The sequence below is a fragment of the Opisthocomus hoazin genome, chromosome 1 (assembly GCF_030867145.1).
Source record: "Opisthocomus hoazin isolate bOpiHoa1 chromosome 1, bOpiHoa1.hap1, whole genome shotgun sequence".
NCBI lineage: Eukaryota > Metazoa > Chordata > Aves > Opisthocomiformes > Opisthocomidae > Opisthocomus > Opisthocomus hoazin.
Genome location: NC_134414.1, coordinates 130,677,845 through 130,698,795, shown reverse-complemented (window position 1 = coordinate 130,698,795; position 20,951 = coordinate 130,677,845). Strand labels below are relative to the sequence as shown.

General features: G+C 42.5%; 1 protein-coding gene across 2 annotated transcripts; it reads right to left on the bottom strand.

Moving 5' to 3' along the window:
• Positions 1-437: 437 nt before the first annotated feature.
• ZBTB11 (zinc finger and BTB domain containing 11) lies at positions 438-19,662 on the bottom strand. 2 transcript variants are annotated; one of them, XM_075435680.1, is made up of 11 exons: positions 19,226-19,662; positions 16,938-17,173; positions 16,035-16,266; positions 14,068-14,882; positions 11,444-11,623; positions 10,680-10,916; positions 10,157-10,301; positions 8,945-9,062; positions 6,135-6,293; positions 5,471-5,646; positions 438-3,679 (listed from the first exon to the last, which is right to left on the bottom strand). In XM_075435680.1, the coding sequence occupies exons 1-11, from the start codon at positions 19,533-19,535 to the stop codon at positions 3,156-3,158; spliced, it is 3,132 nt and encodes a 1,043-aa protein (XP_075291795.1). In that variant the 5' UTR covers positions 19,536-19,662; the 3' UTR covers positions 438-3,155. The 2 variants fall into 2 exon arrangements, with proteins under 2 accessions (XP_075291795.1, XP_075291803.1); XM_075435688.1 differs by lacking the exon at positions 19,226-19,662 and adding an exon at positions 17,280-19,095 and having other exon boundaries at positions 439-3,679.
• Positions 19,663-20,951: the final 1,289 nt, after the last annotated feature.

Genomic DNA, 20,951 nt, shown 5'->3' with positions numbered 1-20,951 from the left:
GCGGCGCCCGGGGGACAGGGTCACTTTGGGCTGGCGCTGTGGCACAGAAACCCCAGCCAGGAGAAGCAACGTCCAAAACAAACCAAAGTGGTTGCGGCTGGGAATTGGGGGCGGAGGGGATGCCTCGTCCACCACGAGGAGACGTCAGTATAAATACACACCGCGGTTTGTTAATGTCATGCGCTTGCAGAGCCGTGTTCTGGCACAATTTAGGACGGAGTAGGTTTCCCTTCCACACACAAGTCAGTTTTTTGAGCCTTAAGCAAAAATTAAAAAGTAGGTGTTACTAGAACTATTCAGACTAGACATTTATCTACATATGGAAGGTGAAATACTGGAGAGGAATAAGTAACTCTGCAACATTTTTTCCCCTGAAAAATAAAAGGTGCTTGAAAGAGTAATTCATGGCAAAGCTCAGTTTATTTAATGACAGAGATAACTGTAACTTTATACATCTAACACTAAATAAAAACAGCAGAATGTACAAATCAAATTCATTATGTACAGGAATTCACCAGGAATACTTTATAAATGGACAATTCTCATGAGCTTTATTTTGAAAAAATCAAATTAAATATTATCAACCGCATCTTCACAGCCTGACTTTAGTTAGATTGCAGAAGGGCAGTGAACATCTTAAATTAAGAGCTGAAGTCTAAAGAAAAGAGGTAAGGCAACTTCACCCAGCGGGGAACAGCAAAGCTCAGAGCGGCACTCCCTGCTCACCTCCTGCCCCTCTGCAGAGGTAAGGCACAGTACCCCAGGAAAGGGGTGCCGCAGCGTTCAGCTTTGACATTCCTGGCCAAGCCTTGCTTAGGAAGCAACCCTTTTGTGAGTTTTTGTTTGGGGTTTTTTTTTTGTTTTTAAATGGCAGACCATCAAGTCAGTTAAAGCATTTTTACAGTGGGTAAAAAAAGCTCCGAAATTCAGATTCACTTCTGTTTCTTCCATAGGCTGGGCAAATAAATAAATGCACCAAACTAAGGTGCTGGTAATATTCTTTCTGTAAGGTAACACACTAAATATACAAACCATGTTCTAGCACTATTTACAGCTGGTTTTCCTTGAACATTTCCTTGCTTTAGTAATACATAATTATTTATAAGATACAAACACTGAAGTAAATGTTAAAGTTTACCAAGTGCTCTGTCAAATCTTTTTCCACCATAATGGCAGTATTTTAACTTCAAGCAGGATGGCTATCTCCAGATTCTTGACCATACAAAGATTCAAGAGTTATAGCTAGCAGTATTTTTATTAATTTTTAAATATTACTTTTAGTTTTACTCCATTTGGTAATTAGAAAAGAATACAGTTGTAAAGGGCTGCAGGATGTATAAATAACTACATTACTTCTCTGCAGGAAGACCACAACTTTGAAATAGCCATCTACAGATTAATTCGAATCCAAGACAGGAACTCAAACTACGTATTGCTTAAAAAATTTTCAACTGCTTATCTACAAGCTTGCAAGATATAAAAAGAACAGTCCATTCTGTAGCTTAGTAGGCAGATACTCAAATAGTTAAATAAGATGAAAGGTAGAAATACTAATTCAAATGAGGTGGTTAGTTTGTCACAGATTTTGCTTAAATTTTGTTCAGTGGATCTGTTTCACAGGTAGCACAGTTACATGCATGTAACTTTACTTCTGAAGTTTACCCAGGCCTCTGGCTCCTTGGATAGCTTGCTGCTGTCAGAGCTGGGAAACATTTGATAATGCCACAGACTGAGGACAATTTAAAGAACACAGTTCTGATTGCTCATGTGCATAGCACATTCAGTTACCTTGACAGGCATGTTTCTTGCTTAAATAAATCCCCCAACCAACCAACAATGAAAGAACCCCCACCTCGTACAGATTAAGATGTGCACTGTTCGTGGTATCAAATCAGAGACATTTAAACTTGGGCCGAGCACGGCTGTGATTCATGCTTACTCGCAGGAAAGCCCAGTAAGATTTTTTCCATCTATGTGGTGTAACACAGGGAATTAGCTTGCCCTGGAAGTATTTTCTTACAGCAGCAGTAATAACGTCTTCCGGAGACTACGATATTTTGAGAAAAAATTAATTTTTACCCCATACTAAGATTTTAAGAGTTCCCTATCCTGATATTGCTATGTGTCCCACTTAGGAATGAGCAGGGATCCTCCTTTCCACAGGACACAAGACAAGATCAGATCGTAACTAGTTGGACCTCTTCAGTGTATTTGTATTCCCAAAGAAGCGTGCTGTTAAGAGATTTTTCATCTGAGAGTTTCTACACCGAATGTAATGCAAAAATAGAAACCTCCATCATTAGGCTGTCGGCTTTGGATACACACAACAGTGCAGGCGATAGCTTCCTTAACACAACCAAACGAAACACGGTTGTGCTCAGAGGCTGAAGCGTGAGCTGCTCGCTTACGAAGAAAAAGCAGTTTACTTCTCTAAGCAGCCTCCCCGCAGTGGGCCGTCCCCTGGTCAGCTTAAATTCACAGTCCACCTCAGAGAACCACCTCCCCCGACTCCAGTGCACCCCCGCCCATCATTTGTAAAACATTTCACAGCGTTTCGCTGGACCTCGGACCTGCCACCCACCAACCTAGAATTAAAGTAGGCTCTTCAAAACTGGGACTCACTAACTGCCGGTGGTGCACCTACCCAAACAAAAACGCCTCCCATCTTCTGTATGCTGCACAAAGCACACACTGCACCAAGCGTTCTGCTATCCCCTTGTCTTGGGGAGTAAACAGACAGGTTAATTTGCTCACAAACTTAATGAAATGCACATAAAAACAAAAGTAAAAAATCGCTACCGGTAGCTGTCCATTTGTAGTTTTTAGTGCAGCCTCTTTATACTTTTTAAATTTTTTAAAAGTTACAGCCTGATACTTACTCCATGACACAGAAAACATTATTCTTCCAACTTTTTTTTCTTTTTCTTTGTTTTACAGTTATGGCCAGTGCAGAGATCTTTGCCTTCAAAGCCCTGGCCCACGCTGAAGCATCTTAACCTTTTCCCCATAGTGCATGGCGCAGTATTTTTGTCACCAGGACATTCAGTGCTGGGATTAACTGTTTGAAAACAGTCATCACCGTAAGCCTCAGGTACCCAGCTAAATACTTAGCTCTCACGGATCGTAAGATGTCACCCTTGTTGCTCTCTCACACTCTACATCCACTCTGTCTTTGTAACTTCTACTTTTACAGTTTCCAGGGCCTGCGTTGCTTCAGCCATTTTCTGTCCTTGCTGCTGCGCCAATACGTAATTTACCACCTGCATGATGCTTTGGTCAGAAAGAGTAGAGACTGACGTACATTCCTCAGTGGCTGCAACCGCTTCAATGGCTTCAAGCGTCTCTCCTGTCACTACCACAGTCTCAATCTCATCCCCACCAACGCTAATCTCTGTTTCTTGTTCCTGCACGTCTGCTGCCAAAATGCTGATGGCGTGCTCCACCTGCGTCCCCTGGTTATGAAACTGAAGAGTATCTTTTTCCAGCATAATTTTGCAGGGTACGTAGTCCCTATGAAACTTGGTCATGTGCTTCCGTAGCGTCCGGGCATCTATGTAAGCTTCGTTGCACACCGGGCAGACGTACGGCCGCTCTCCAGTGTGTGTCCTCACGTGACGCTTCAAGGAACGTGCGTCGGCCCAGGCTACTCCGCAAGTGAGGCATTCAAACGGCTTCACACCTGTTCTCAAAGGGAAAGCGAGGAAAAGATGACCGCCAGCGCTCGTAAATATGCACCAGCAACGACGAGAAGTGACAGGAAGAACAGCAGTATAAAAGAACAAAAGGAATAATTTTTTCCATGCGAGAAAGAGATCTCGTTTATCATTTCCATACTACAATGTAATGCATGCATAATATGTTCAATGGGAAGATTTTCCACAAGCACTCTGCCCAATCTAACATTTCACTTTTAAATTTTTCTTTTCAAAATTCCTTTTAATGCAGTTTCTCCCGTTTCAAGTGCATACCACTTAATAGAATTCTGATTCTTTGTCGCCATTGATGCCTTTCTGAAACCATGTTTTACTTCATCAAATTTGTCACCTACTTTTCTAGTCACCCTTTCTTTCTTTAAATCTTGCTATACAGCTCTCATCAGACCAGCACTTATTCTAGACAGCCTGTAACGCTATCTACAGCTTTTTCCCTCCACCTCCACACCACACATGTTCGAATACTGCACCTGATGTTTGTATAATCTTATTCTCCCTTATAACATCCAAGATCTGTGGTCTGTGGTATCTAATGGGGCGTGTGGGCACCCACAAACACTATTTCAATACTGGCGTTTCCCCTGTAACAGTTACTGTAGATTTAGGCTATTACAGGGCATCTTCTCTGTTTAGAAGCAAACACAAAATCATAGAATGGTTTGGGTTGGAAGGGACCTTAAAGATCATCTGGTTCCAACCCCCCTGCCATGAGCAGGGACATCTTCCACCAGACCAGGCTGCTCACAGCCCCATCCAACCTGGCCTTAAACACTGCCAGGGAGAGGACAGCCACAGCTTCTCTGGGCAGCCTGTTCCAGTGCCTCACCACCCTCATGGTGAAGAATTTCTTCCTAATATCTAATCTAAATCTGCCCTCTTTCAGTTTACAGCCATTCCCCCTTGTCTTGTCACTACGCACCCTTGTGAAAAGTCCCTCTCCATCCTTCCTGTAGCCCCCCCTTCAGGTACTGGAAGGCTGCTATAAGGTCACCCCGGAGCCTTCTCTTCTCCAGGCTGAAAAGCCCCAACTCCCTCAGCCTGTCCTCACAGGAGAGGTACTCCAAAAATCTCAATTTCGGTAGTGATAAAGCTATTAGATTTACTCATAACAGCTCTTTAAAAGGAGACATGCTTCCAAAAAGTGGGTTTTGCCCTCAGATAGGAGTATATGTAGACTCCGACACAGCTGGAACATCCAAATACTCAAAAATCACTATCATACTTCACATCTAAAGTAAAAATGCACATACTTTTTTTTTTTTAAACTATAAAATGTTTTCATATTTTCCCCAAACATCATATAGTTAACTGCTTGTTATAAATCATGAAGTTGACCAATTTCCAGCAGCGGTCCTTTTTTCAATTTCAGTTCAATCACTCTTGTGTTTGAAGAGTATTTTGTTAACCATATGCACCTTTCAAACTGGAGAATGTTTTACTACATCAGATTCTTTGCCAGATATACATCTTCTAATCATTTCTAAAAAAGTTCGTCTTCCATTAAAGTTCTGAGAAGGACAAGTTGTCACTGTGCCTGTGTGTGACTGAAGCTCTAGGCAGACCCCAACAGCCACTTCTGGGAATCACTGGAAGCAAGTTAACAAACCAGGACTGGCATAAAACTAACTGGAGTATCTCTAAGGACTTCTGTGCATCTTGCAAAACAGGACATACGTAGACTCAAAGAAACAATGACCCCTTTGTCCATAATGTTTTCAGTGCTTGCAGGATGTCAGGACTACTTGTTTTCTGCGTACCTTCATGATTGTTCATGTGTCTCCTATATTCCCGGAGTTGAGTGAATTTTCTCCCACAATGTTCACAAACTCGTTCCAGATTTTGTTTTGCTCTTCCTTTTTTACCATGTGTGGCTTTCTGTACATGTCTTCTGTACAAGGCTTTCTCATAAAATTCTTTACCACATATATTACACCTAAAATATGTTAAGTGAGAAATCTATTGAAACCACTATTCAATGCTTATGTTATGATTTTTAAACCAAAATGCACTTTAATTACAGTAGGCAAAGTTTAATGGGAATACTGTCTCATATGACAAGCAATCCCATAATTGGCAATAATACTGTTGGACTGAGCTACATTTTCTCTTCTTCACAGCCACAAAGCTTCCACTTGCCATTCCTGAGAAGTGAGATCACATACAAAACATTTCTAACTTCACCAATTATATTTATCCACTTACAACTCCACATATGTTAGTTCCAAGATTGTGCCAGCAGATTAACAGCTGGACCGCACTATCTGAAGTCACCCATCTGCCCCCAAGTACTCAAGACCCCAGCCCACATCACTCAATTGGTACTTTGACGATGGACTAGGCAGTTCCTTGTTGACTGGCTGAGGATCTGTATAACCTCATACTGATTAGTACACTTCAATTGTTGAATGAATTTCCTCTTACCTGTAGGGGTCTGTGACAGAATGAGACTTTACATGAGAATACCAGTCTTTCTTCCAACTGTAACATTTCCCACAGAACTGACACTGAAATGGCTTCACACCTAAATGCTTATTCATATGCTGCCGAAGATCTCGAGCTTCATAAAAACTCTTTTCACACCTGTAACAGTAAAGGTTTTAGAATCCCATATAAGCAAGATCTTGGTGATTCTGATTTCAAAGGCACTGGAACCCTCTTCTTTAATGGCAACTGAAAACTTTGAGAAGACAATACCTATTTTGTCATCGGTATCTATATAAAGCACAATCCCTTTCCAAACTAGGAAAAATTAAAAGGAACAGCAGCTTATCTGAAAGTCTGGAATGTAACTTGAGGACCTCTGAAACACTTTCATCTGTTATGCATAACTTTATTCTTTCCGTAATTTTCTGGGGAATAATCAAAGGCAAACTGACTGGAAGACTTCAGAAATCTCTACTACACCATATGAACTTATGAGGATAGTAACGGCTGTTTCTTTCCTTAATCAAAGAGGATTAATTATTGATACAAAGATAACCGGGACTTGTTGTTTATAATGCTCAAATGCTTTGGGTGCGTGATTTTGGTTTTTTTTTAGAAATTAAAAACCAAATTTAGAATCCTACAAGAAAGCATCTGAAAGTAGTGATACTCATTCTTCAGCTTGCTCCTTGTACATGTCTAAACCCACGTACACTCCTAGTTTTCCTTCACTTATACCTTAGCATAGTATTACTATATAAAATCACAAATCACTAGCTCCTCTTTGTATGAACACTAGAGAGATCAGTCTAATCAAAAACGTGCTTTCTCCCTCTGAAAGAAATTCTGCTCTTCAGGAATCTTTGCCTTATCATCTGCATCTCTCCCTCATATAATATCATATACTTGTGTGACTCAGGAAAGGGCAGAGGCAGAGAAATGCCAGCAAGTAAGGTGGAAGATTCACCTTCTACAGCTAAGCAACCTCTGGAATGAGGGAATCTCAGAATTCCCAGCCTCCAGCGAAAAGACAAAAGCTTCCCTATAGGAACCAAACTTTTAATATTACATTTCCTGAAGAATGGGCATTCTGGAGAGGAAAAAACCCTTCCTGACTACTGAAGGGGGGGAAGTAGGGGGGAGAGAGAAAAGACTGGACAGGGAAGGTGACGGTCCCAGAGTCACCCAAGAAACCTCCTCCTCCTTGGCTGGAAAAACCTGACAACTGCAGTTCAAATGAAGCTCTCGGGGATCATGGGTTTGCAGATCCACATATAAAAGTACCACAAAGACCCCTAAGGGTCTTGAATGGGGTTGGCACTTGGTGCTCTTCCCTGAAGGACTGCATATTTGGAAAATCCATTACAGAAGTAAAACACAAGCAACCACCACCCTCTGACACTCTCATGCACTACCGCGATTTAATGTGACACCTACTTCACTGGAAAACTTCCACGAACATTTCAGGAAAATAACTCATGTGTTCAGCTTTGCTCCGCTGGGCCAGAAGCTCAGATCAAAGCTTCACAGGGAGATTTACACACTAAGTCAGAAAACTGAAGCCCGGTGATTGCTTAGTGAAGCTCTCTAAACAATTTGTGACAACATTATATTCTTAGTAAAGATTTTTGCTGCAGAATAAACAAGGACTGTGTCTGTTCTGCAGGAGCTGGGGAATCAAAGTATCTTCTCTGTCAAGGTGATCTTTTGCATCCATGGCTATACTGCCTTCAGTAAAAACTTTTATTTTTAAAATAGATGTCTCTTCCAAAACCAAAACTGCTTTCCCTAGTACGTTTGATTAAACAGTTCTGTCCCTGTTGTGGACCCTATTAGCTCTGTTCTTCATATGTCTAGGAACAATATTTTTTAGCATTACAAAGTACTAAATAAAAATGTTGCTGACAGAATTAAAGTGAGTTTTCAGCAGTTAGAAAATACTATTTTTGCTAGCACACAGCAGCACTGCCAGAGATACTTTAAACAATACTTTCGATGATAGCTTTCATTAAAACCATGAGTTGTATACAGGCAAATCATATAAATTATACAACTCCTCTTCATACCTGAGAGAGTTTTCCAGAGACCTAACTGACAGTTTGGAAACTAAGCACCATCTGTGCTTCTGCAGGTCACTTGAAAGATTCTCTCTACAATCTGTTTGGCCAGGGAAAAAGTACCCATGTTTTGCTAACGCACTAGGAGACACGCTCTTTCCAGTTAGAGAGTTTCTGATAAACTAAAGTCATAATGCAGAGATATCGAAGTGATCATGTAAGATTTATAATCAAGTTAACAGCAACAGTCAGTGAGTCTTAATGTATGATGTTCCCGCAGAACTGTTTGCTAAACACAGTGTGTATTGCAGTTCAGACAAGTACGTGACATGGCAGACTGTACAGGAAATTTTGAAGTTAAACTGAAATCAACTACCACACTAAAAGAGGGCAGGAACAGGCTGAAGGCCCTTCACGTCTGACCAGCTTACCATTCTTCTATTTGTCCTACAAGGGAGCTTTAAAACCACATAGCTACTGATTGCAGCTACAAGTGCAAACATGCTCATCAGAAAACAACTGCATGAAACTAGAGCTAGGTAGGTAACAGTTAAAAAAATCAAGCTTTTGCTCTCCAATGCCTGTATTAACAAAAGTGCATTTTTTTTTACTTTTGCGCTTTAAAAGTCTTATTTCAGGCCAGTGAACAGTTTTACGCCACAACAAGGAGCTACTTTTAATCTTTACAATTACTAGGATCATTAACATTAAGAAAAGAAGTCCACCAAAAAATCCCACCAACCAACTTACTGAGTACACTGATATCCACGAACTTCGGGCTTTGGCTGGTGTTTCTTTATGTGCTTACTGAGTCCTGATGCCCTGTGGAAAGATTTTCCACAGATGGAGCAAAGATACTTGGATTCTCCTGACAAAAACAAGACAAAACATGTTACAAAGCCAGGCCTCCATATCTCTGGAGTACTTTGTGAGAGTGTTTTCTTTTTTCTCATATGATTTATGATGAGTAATCAGAGCAGTGCTACAAAGAGAAGTTGGTTTAATTACACACAGATGGAATTTTTAAGTGTATTTCGTATGTGCCAATATAATAATACACAGAGAGGGAAGTAGCAACTCTTAAATTACTTTCTTGCACTTTTTAAGCACAGGTGCAACACTGCAGCTACTAATTACTCATGAAACGTGAACAGCCTAAACAACTGCCCTGTGTGAAAAAACCCCCAGTTGCCTGTGTTCATATAAGATGCAACTTCTCCAGCAACGCAGCATTGCTTACAGATGACCCACGTCTTGAATTTGTGGAACACCACCTTAAAATAAAAGTTTTCTGCTCCAATTCGTCAATTTAGGAGTGCTGAGTACTAATACAAATTTCATCATTTCTGGAACTATGTATTTTATATATATTTTTTATGTCTCTTACTTTTGATTCTGCCTCGGGAAACAAGAAACACATGCAATTTCCACACATTACAATTTTAATACTCTGCTTGTATTAAATTATTATGTTGTCATCTTTCACATGCTAAGATCTTTCAAGATACCAAGTTTTATAAAATTTCAGTATTAGTACAGCAAATCTTGTAGAAAATATGTATGGAGATTCTCAGAGATTTAACTTGGCACGTTTTCCGCTGAAAGGGTAGACTGGAAGTCTAAGTGCTCCAGAACATTCCAGCCTGTTGCCTATCTTCAATGAATTGGCATGATACAGGCATTAAATACGTACATGAAAACATAAGAACAGACCAACCATGACTCTCCGTTCTTGCATAGAACATTTGCATAATAACATTAAACTGTGGTAAAATAAGCCCAGAAAATAAATGTAAAATTACTATTTACCTCTGTCTCAGCTGCTTAATCAGCAGAAGAAAAAGGAGAAACTACTATTTATTTTCACAAACAGTTCCTTTGACACTGAAGAACAACGGTAAAGTTCAGCAGCATACAATAATAACTAACCAAAGTAAAAGGATCCTCTTTCTCATCACTTACCTGTATGAATGCTCATGTGTTCCTGAAGACTTCTTTTTGTGACAAAAGACTTCTCACACAAGTCACACTTGAACTGTTTCTGTACTTCATGGAGAGCTAAGTGCATTTTTAATCCATGCTTATACGTAAAGGTCTTTCCACAAACCTAAAAAAATCCATATCCAGTGGAATAGGAAAAAAAAACTCAGTATGTAATAGCTGTTTAACTTCAAACAAAACCAAACCTCCTGTGTTTCTTGGGAACCAGGACAGCCAAGCCTGTGGTTTCCCACTAGTGGCAGAACTGGTCTGTTAAAAAAGAATACTCAAGGGAAGAAATTCTAGAAACAGGAATATGAATTTTCATGATTCAACTTCATTCTAGTTTTCTCAGTCTTAGACTACAAGAATTTTCATCAGGAATACTACAGTAGTTTTCCCTATTCTGAACTGACATAAATCAATCTTAGGACAGAGTGTCAATACTAAAATACCACGAAAACATTACCGAATTGATTTCACAGTAAAAGGACTTTCTCTTTACCTTGCACGCATGCGGTTTTACACCCGTATGTTTGAGCATATGTATTCTGAGAGAATAGAGCTTAGGTAGAGTCCTCCCACATATATCACATATGAATTCCCGTTTAGTTCTCCCTTTCACCGAAGACACGCCTGTCTCTTCTACAGTAGCAGCCGCAGCATTCACTTCAGTCTTCCGAGTATGCCGGACAAGATGGGCTCGCAGGGAGGCACCATAATGGAATTCTTTTTTACATAACTATGAAAGAAAATATTCCAACTTTAATTTGCATTTAATACTCCAAAATTATTTTTTAAAAAAACAAGGTAATGAAATGTTTTAAGTACAGTGATATGATTAGCTAGGTCTATAACCTGACTCCAATAGGCATTTTATCTCTGGTTAATTAACAGTTGTAACTTTTGAATTTTGCTGCTACTGACAGAATCACCGATCACGTCCCAATGAGGCTAACTTCCAGGCTAATCTAAACACAGTTGCAAATTTACTGGTAAGGTTAAAACTAAAGGCCACTCCAGCACTGTCCTGAGTAACAAGTGCACTCCCATGTCACATGGTGCTGTCAGCCCATATGACTGCACCACATTTTACACCACTCCATCCCGATCAGAGCTGCAGTCATCTCTGAAATCCATAAGGAAAACAAATACATGTACGAAAAGAGTCAAGAAAAATAATTACTAATGTCATTACTGAATGAATTTTCATACAGAGGGAGGTTTACAGAGGAAAAAAGGGAAAAAAAAACTAAAAACCAAACTTACTGGGCATTTATAATCTTTAGATCTTTCATGTTTCAGTGTGTGCATGATAAGTGCATAGCGCCGCTGGAACACCATTCCACACTCCGTGCATTTGTGCTGAGCTTCTACTTCATTGTTTTCCGAGGTCTCTCTTTTGGGCTGTTTCATTTTTTTTCCTCTTTGTACCAGCTTCATGGCAACCTAAGTTGGAAAAAGGTAACCCATGAATGAACTTTACTACGCTGCACTTTATACTTCCTCTGCAAGTTAGTACTAAAAGCTGATGTTTCTGTGTGTTACTATACTACCACCAAATTTTGCTCAGTTTACTTAGCTGCTAGAAAGTTATTATCCCCTTTCAGTTCACTGCAAAACTACAGATGTCATGGTGGGGTGAAAAAATGGTCATCTTTTAAAACCATAAACTGATTACAGTTATAGGCAGACAATGACTTACCAGTTCAGAGACAACTAACTAGTCAGCCCTAAGTAACTGCCTCAGTAAGAGCTAACAGACAGTTACAGAGGAACCATAAAGTACTGCCAGTCACAATTTCTACCAAACGTTTCCAACCCTTTACTAAACTCCAACCTCCCTTCTCAGGATTTACATTTGCTTTACTACAAAACGTGGCCTAATTAATTTTTACCAGCCAGTAAAACCTGAGTTATTAATAATCTGTAAAAATATTTACAGTATTTAAGCAAAGTTCTTTCTGGTTACAAGCATTCCAGCTTTACTTTTGGTTTTTTTTGTTGTTTTTTTTTTTTTTTTGTTAGGCACTAGTGGTTTTTTTAGGCAGTATTGGCAGTGCCACCTGGAGCTGATAATCTTGCTTTCCTTTGTAGAAATTTGCTGTCAAATTCTTTAAAAGCCAAACTGTAAGTAAGCAGGCTGAAATTTCCTGTGTCAGGTATCTCCCCTTCAGGTTTCTGAGAATAAGGCAAGGGAAAAAAATACAATGCATCCCCATTTCTTCTTCCTGTTCTCTCAACAAGTGAGCTATCTCGCAGTTTCTGAAAACGTGCTAGCCCTTCCATGTCTCAAAACCAAACTGAAACTCAACACAGGGACAATGTTGTTTTTTTTTTTTTTTTCCCACATTTTGCTGTTGCTCTGAAAATTTATGCAAACTTGGCTAAATTCTGAAGCCACAAAAATAATTTTGTTCAGCAGATCATTAGTAAGAGCTTGAAAAATAATCCATTCATACAAAGCACGCTTTATCCCCAACATCTCCATGCCCACTACAATTACTATAATTCAAAAGTAAGCAGCATTTTTCCTGCAACCTCTCTTTCCTGTTATTCTTCCAGCATCAGAACTAGGAACTCAGGAAGAAGCGTCTCGTTCCCAATGCTTACAGAACATTCAGTGCCATGGGGTTGGGGAGGCAAGGAGTTGAGTGATGCACGAGACAAAAATGCTAAAAGCTATGAAATGAGTTAGGAAAGCAGAAACCTATTCCTGAATCCAATTCTAAGAAATTATCTAAACCAAATTCTGCTTTCCATAGGTGGCCGCTGTCTGTAGAGCTCATCTGTCAAGGGGCCAGATTTAAAAACTGCAAAATAAGTTAACAGGGGCTGTTCCTGAAAGTAGATATCGCCCCTCCCAGAACAGAATAAAAACTTGTCATTCTCCAACCATCATAAATAGGTTGCTCAAATATTTTGATTGTGCTGGTTTTAACATCTGGCCTTTAAGTCGTACATCTTAGGAGACTAACCCTACAATTCCTGTCCATGAGGGTGTTGTAACGATAACAAATTATCCCCCTGCATGTGGCTCTAGCATGTAAACGTCTCAGAGAACACCTCTGGAAATTAAGTTCTTCGTAAGATTTAGCCAATGTGGAATGAGTAAGGCAAAGTGTACTCTGTCACAAAAATGAATGCATTAATGCTCGGTGAGGTGAATATCAGCTATCCATAGGCACTGAAAGAGGAAAGTCTCCTGATGGGGAAAGACTAAGACCGTTTCACTATAAAAAAAAAATTAAAAAAATTGAAACAACTAGTTCAATTACTGAACTTTTAATATGTCCGAGTGCTAGACTTTTTAATATTAGTGCTCTTTGAGCATTTTTTTTTCAACTGACCCCAATATGAAGGGAGCAGGACTGCATTATTGTGACTTATGACTATGTCTGAAGATCTATATAGGATGTAAAATTTTTCATCCCCAATGCCCTGTTTTCAAGTCTTAACAAATATAGGGTCTCCCTCCTCTAACAGATGAACACATTTGTCTATGACTGACATGCATACACACCAGTTAACAATCAAATTCTCAGATCATTAAGAATTTTAGGGAGAAGATACACCTTCTACCCAATCATAAGAAGCTGTGAGAAGATACTCCAGCTGGGCTAAGGTCACTGAGCATTCTAAAGATCTTCAATATGGAACAAATTTTGACACCAATGGATTTTTGGGGGGTTGGTTTTTTATTTTTGTTTTGTTTTTTTTTTTTTACACAACTGTCACATCTGAGTAGTTACTTTGGTTTGCAGTAGTGTTAATTGCTCAAAAAAACGAAAAACATTTGCCAGACTGCGCTTGGAATCGGGAAATAGTCTTTTCAGATTGGTCTTGAAACACTGGACGACTACTGACAACAGGCCTAAGGACAGATAGAATACCTGCTGTATTGCAGATTTCGGATTTGTCTTTCTATTTTGCAGTTTTTTTTCAATTCCTTTATGCAATCTGATATATCCCCCTTCACTAACAGAACGCTGACGAAGTTTGCTTTTGTAAGTATCATCTTGGCTGGACGCTAGGCTTTCCGGCTGTGAAACTGAAACGCTCTGTTCTTTACTTTGCCTGCCAGGTTTTTGCTTGAGTGTTTCTGAGGAGTCTTCAGAAGCAGCATCCACATTTGCTTTACCACTTTCACTTTTATCTGCCTCAATTTCCATTTGGCTTTGCATGTCCATGGCTTGCGTGTCCGATGGCTCAGCCTCCATGACAGACACAGTGCTATTCGCAATGCCCTCCAGCAGCTGCACCTTGATGTCATTTTCAGTTGTTTGACACTGCTCCACAGGCTTCGAAAGATCATCCAGAGCGGCCTCTGCAGGCTCTGGGGGCAGGAGGTCAGGCTGGGGTGCCGCTGCCTCCTCTGTCCCAGCAGAGCAAGGAGCTCCATTCACAGCCACTGGCTCTGCACGGGCGGTGAGCTCAGGTTGCCCATCACCATCCACGGGCTGTGCCTCAACTTCAGCCTGCTCTGCTAAACTCTGTGTTGACTCTACTGTTTGAATATCCCCCTTCTGGTACACTGTAATTTGTTTCTCTTCCATCTGTTTGTGCACATTTTCACAGATTTCAAGGACCTCCGACATGAAGAGATGCCGGGCAAGCATGGCCACTTCCGCCATGCTACAGAAGTCAAAAGTTAATTCTGCAGTATAAGCAAATTCCAACAGAGGCAGGAAGCTGGACTTGCAGAACCCTACCAGGAATAAAACACGAGATTAGAGCAAACACTGATGATCCCGAATTACACCAAAACATCCCATGATGGATACAACAGTTCACCTCTGACATAGTTAAGTGTGAAATTTAGAGTGACACACGCTTGCACATAACGTTGAAGCCCCTCCACTGCGACTCAATTAATTATCATTTATGCAAAAGCATCCTCCTTCTGTATTTTCCACGTGGAAGTAAGCTCAGCTAACTTCTCCAGTAAGTAAGCAGAACTGAGGTAGCTTCACAGTAAGAACGTTTCAAGATGCTGGGAGAGCTACAATATTTTTGAAGCAGACTAACCCTAATTGAACCAAAGTCTTTCTGAACCTGCTACATTCAGAAAGTAGTCAGGACTTACTTAAGTGATGTGGCAGAAAAGTAAGACAAAAAAGTGGCTAATAAAAAAATAAAGATATGGATATATTGATAGAAATGCATAAAAATAAGCATTTGGTATAATTTTATACAGTTCTGTAAATCATAAATCAAATATTTAATTTAGAGGACCTTCTGGACCATCACACTAGAAATCTATTGTTCGTGCATGTCTATTCTTCATGCAGGGACAGACTTAGTTAAGAAACTAACGAGAAAGCAACACAGTAGGCATATGTTCTGCACAGTACTCTTCATCACTACAAAGCTATTTTTAGAACATTTATTTTAGGGTCATCTCCTATCTTTAAGGTACCAGAAGGTTTGAGCAGTAAGCAGAAACATGCATAATAGTGTTTCACAGACATAAGAAACAATTGTTTGCTCAGCAAAACAGCTCTCCGAGCAGCTTGTCAACATTCCCTCTTGATGTATATAAAACCATTTGATTATGTTCCCTTTTTTAATGTTTGTGAACAATACAACGAGAAAACATGCCTAAGCAAGGTAAAAATCAATCCAAAGCTTCTCAGAAATTTTAATATTAAATCCTATAGTCCATTCAACATGAAAGACCAGATCATGCAAAACCAGAGTGATCACTTCAGCATTAAAATTCACAGAAAATACTTTTAGATTAAAAAAAGAGAAAAAAAGATAAAATATTTGGTTGTCTTGAATACTCAAAAGACTGAATCAAATACCATACACCTTACTTAGGATATGATTTCTAGCTTTGAAACCCACAACAATTCACCTGACAGATCCACTACAGCTTCATGACTAGAGACAGCTCCCTTTTCAATGAAGAGCTCTCGGAAGTACTCGCTGTTGGCTGCCAAGACAGATTTGTGAGCTCTGTACTCCTCTCCTTCAATCAGCAGAGTCACATCACAGAACTGATTGGAAAGCCTCTGCTGATTCAGTTGGTTTAAGACCGACAGACAATGTTTGGAAGATGACTGCTTCACAAGGCCCTTACTGTCAACCTGTCATAAACAACATTATGAGAACTTCATTACATTTAGACTGCGCCTTTTTAAGCATTCACATTGAAACACAGAAAAGGATTATTTTCTGCAACCGTACAATCAGTTCAAGCCCCTATAATATAAAGCTTAACTTTACTACTGTTTTCTTTCTTTAAATGCATCAAGTCTCACCCTCCCTCCAAACACAGTTAAAATAGACAACTGGAAAAATGGGAAGACTTGGCTATTCAAACAATTCTTTGACCGTGTTTTTCAATGCCACAGTCCAAAATGGTTTCTAGATTCAAAAGTCTTTACACGCGTATGAGCCCCCAGTCATCATCAGAAATTTTATATACAAATACAGCATCATTTATTAATGAACAGATAAAGTTTCCATGAGAATCTTATATGTGATGCTTTACTACTTATACTTTGGCCATTCATTTTCCCTTGGGTCCTATATACATAAATAGGAGTCAGGGTGCTTTTATTTTCCAAAAGCGATACGCTATAATTAATTTCACGTCATATATACCAGTAACTCATTTCTACACTTTGAGTATCTTTGGCAAAATTTATGTTGTCTTATTATTACAAGATTATCACAACAATGGAAAATAACTATGTGACTAAGAATGCATTAACAAACATCTTTAATACATTCAGATGTAAACAAAGGTACTTACAAATACAAGCTCATGCTTCGCTATAGGCTTCTTCTTCATGGGCTTTGGGGACGCATCTGGGACTGATGTTGTATTACTCAATTCATCATCTGTTTCATTACTGTCTTCATGAGATTTGGCATCCAGTCCTAGTTCCTCCAGCATTTCAGAAGGATCTGACAGAGATCTAGAGCGATCTAGCTTTTCCTGGCATTTGCTGCATTCTTTAATGTAATCTTTAACCTGCTTAAGAATACCTAAGACAAATTAATGGAGCTTAATTAGGCTTCTATCTTCAATTAACTTACCTTAAACATATCATTAAATATGTAGGTGATTAGCAAAACAATATTACATATTTACTCAGAAAAACGAAGTCCGTCACCTACACTTTCCTTCTCTGGCTTCTTTTTACCAGTTCTGCTTCTCTCACGCCGTTGTATGATATTGTATATCACTACTGTAATACACCGTTAATTTGACATAGGACATTCAGAACATCAGTATATCAAGCAGACCCTCCCAGAAAGATTTTTAAGACTAGAAAAAAAATTTGTATTTATACGTTCACCTTAAAAATGCCAAGACAACGAAAGCTGTAACCCAGTCCTGCATTTAGCCAGCACAAGTGGATCTCAGCTTGTCCTTACTGAAGGGGACAAGGATTGGAAGGCTCACCCAAGGGCTTTTGCAAAACTGGAACCAACTGTGTTATACGCAATGACGTCGATATGTATTGAGAACACAGATTTGAATCGATTGCTTATGATTTCGAGATTTCAAGAAATTAATCTCCCACCAGTACTTTAACCGGTGTAACTAAATAATTTTAGATACTCAACAGTTCCTAAGCTCAGCCTCCTCTTCTAGGTACCAAGGCATTTTCAGTGTCTGGCTTTCAACCCAAATTCATTTTCTTCACTAGGACAACAGAAAAGCATACATAACAACAGCCATGTCTCCACAGTTCAAAATCTAGCACAGCTCAAAAACTTGGGCGACACGGAGTCAGATTTGCACTGCTCATTTCAGAGCATGAGATGGACTATCACTACTTACATATCTCCGTAAGGATTGGGAAAACAGAGACTTCAGGCAACCTGAGACACTCCAACCCAAGACATTCACACCCACCTCAAACATTTCTACATTTCCTTGATTTAATCTAAAACCAGAGCTAGTTCTCAGGACAGAAGGTTTCTGGTCTTCAAATCCCATATCTAACACCCTTCCTGGCCACGGGGCCACGCTCCAGCCCACTGCTTCCCAGTTACAGAGCAGACACAGGAGACTGGCACTCATCTCAGGACGATGACTGGGTCAAAGCTGCTGTCCACTAGACAAAGCAGCAGAAGAGGATTATAACGGCAGGGGAGACCAATGCTTTCAAGGAGACACAGATAAGAAACAAAACACTTGAACTGAAAGCAGGGCATGAATTTTAGTATTTTCAGTGCAAGAGAAACAAGTGAGTGAATATTGGTTGTGCAAATAAAGGTAACCAAGTAGATCAATAGACACAGAACACAGAACGCCCTCTTCTGACAAAGAGAGGATATACTGAGGTCCATTAACGAAGTTTCCAGCATAGGTTGACAGTAGATGCCAGAACAGTTCAATATCGGGCAGATGATGAGAACCCAGATAAAGGCAAGTCGGCCATCATCCAGAACATATGTGTCAACTTCGAGACACCAAATCCTTCTTCTTCTCAAAGGTTTTCAAGTCAATGAGATCTGGACTGGAAGGATGGACTGCAGCCAGAGCAAAAAGCCTCCAAATCAAGATAGTGAAAACTAAAGCTGAAATGACAGGCGTTACTGACTGATGGACCAAAAAAGGAGCACAAGAGAAGCAATACCAACAGAAACTGGGACCTGGGCAACCGAAAGGGCGGATATTTGCTCAATGGATACATAAGACTAAAAGCAGAACACCAAATCCGAAGGGAACACGGATACTAAAGTCATGGGCTCGGCCCAAAAAAGGCCCCGACCGGGAATGGCCGCCGTTCGCACGCTACCACTTCTAACGGCGGTGACATCGCTCAGAGCCCAGGGGAGAATCAGCACGGTCCGCTCGGCTTCTCCCGGGAACGAAGAGACGAACACAACGACCACGCGCCGCCACCGGCGGCTGCAGCCGGTCACCGGGAACGCGCCGCCGCCCCCCGCCCCGAGGGCAGGCCGCCACGCCGCTGCCGCGCTCCCCCTTCGCCGGGCCCCAACCCGCAGGACGCTGCGCCCGCCGAGGCGGCACCGGCACGGCCAGCCCGGCCTCCCCCCCTCCCCCGGCCCGCCCGGTCTCACCTCGCCACCAGTACTTCTGCGAGAGGCCCTGCCAGGTCTGCAGGCGGGTGCGGTGGGCGCCGTCGGGGCCCAGGTGGGCGGCGCGGATGAGGCGGTGGCGGCGCTCGGCCTGCAGCACCACCTCGAGCTCGGCGAAGCGCTGCTGGTCCCGCTGCCGCCGCTGGTAGTAAAGGGTCCCGCCGCGCACCACGTAGCAGGCGGCCGCCTTGCGGATCTTCCGCTTGGCGTTGCCCTCCGTCCCCGGCGCGTAGGGCTCCCGTTCGTTGGTCAGGTAGCGCAGGATGGCCAGGTAGCTCTCCTCGCTGGACATGGCCGGGCGGGGGGATGGAGGGCCCCCCCTCGCCGCCGGGGCGCGGAGGGTCAGGCTCTGCACCCGGGGCGGAGGCGGCTGCGGGACGGAGCCCGCCCGGGCCCGTCACATGCGGCGCGCCCGCGGGGGGGGCGGCCCGGGCCTCGCCGGGGGGGTTCCGTGGGGCAGCGGAGGCGCCTCCCGGGGCAGGGGGAGCACGCGCTGCTGGGGGAGGAAGGATCGGGGCCTCCCGCGCCCCCGCCGGCCCCTCGGCCAGGCGCGGGGAGGCCGGAGAGCGCGGCCCGCCGGCGGCGGGAGCCGGGCCCGGGGGGGAACTGGAGTTTCGCAGCCAGCGGCGGCGGGTGGGAGGGAGAAGCTCGGGCAGCAGCAGCAACGGAAAGACAAAATGGCTGCTGCACAAGAGGAAGTGAGGTCAGAAGCCCGCGCGCAGGGGAGGGGCGCCCGCTCAGGGAAGGCGCAGCTCGCACTCGGGGAGCGCCGCCGCCATCTTGGAGCCGGGCGAGCGGAAGGCTGGGAGCGGCCATCTTAGGGCCGGGCGAAGCCTGCGCGGGCGGGCGTGGCGGTGGGAGCGGGGGCCGCCCCTGGGCGAGCGCCTTTGCAGCCCTCGCTCTGGCCTGGTGGCGTTTTGCACCCGTGGCCCCCGGAGCACCGCGATCCCCCCCGGGTACAAAGATGCCGCAGCGGCGGCCGGGGGTGGGAGCGTGAGGGGCGAGGCGAGGCGAGGCGAGGCGAGGCTGGGAGCCGGGCTGGCCCAGCCCTGGGAAGGGGGGCGGGGGGGGCTGTGTGAGGCCTCGCTGCTCCCCGCAGCCACCTCACCTGAGAGTGCGGGGAAGATAGAGCTCTGTTCTCAGGGGTGCATGGCAATAGGCAAAGGTTAGGACACAGGAAATTCTAGTTGTAAATAAGGGGAGGTAGGTTTTATCGTTTTTATATACCATGGTGGTGGTCAAATACTGGAACAGGCTGCCTCAAGAGGCTGCGGATCCTCTTGTCTTTGGAGTTGTTGAAGGCTCAGCTGGGTACTGCCCCGAGCAACATGATCTAAACGGACACACTTTAAGGAAGGGGCTGGAGTAGATGTGCTCTGGAGGTCCTTTTCACCACAAATTATTATGTGGGTCTATGAAAATTTTACGTATTCTATTTTTAGTGGTGAATATTTAATAGAGAACTAATTACATTGCATTAGGTAAACACAAGAACTTTTAATTTATTAATTTCCTTGTTAATTCATTGCATTATATCGATGTTTGAGCTGAATAACGTGCAGTTACGCCAGGTTAACGCCCTGCTCTGAACAGCCTGCCTCACTCACTCAAAGCAGCTTGTGAGGAGTAACCTGATGGGCTGTGACTCTTCGCTCTGTCTCACCTATCAGTCAGCACTCAGGAATAAACAGCAAGCAAGAATAACCTT

Bases quoted from the DNA above. Each gene is read 5' to 3' on its own strand.
- ZBTB11 (XM_075435680.1), bottom strand. From the start codon at position 19,535: ATGTCCAGCGAGGAGAGCTACCTGGCCATCCTGCGCTACCTGACCAAC. The intron at 17,174-19,225 runs GTGAGACCGGGC...AATTTGTCTTAG, and splicing joins GCAGAAGTACTGGTGGCGAG to GTATTCTTAAGCAGGTTAAA. The intron at 3,680-5,470 runs GTACGCAGAAAA...CTTTGAGAACAG, and splicing joins ACACATGAACAATCATGAAG to GTGTGAAGCCGTTTGAATGC.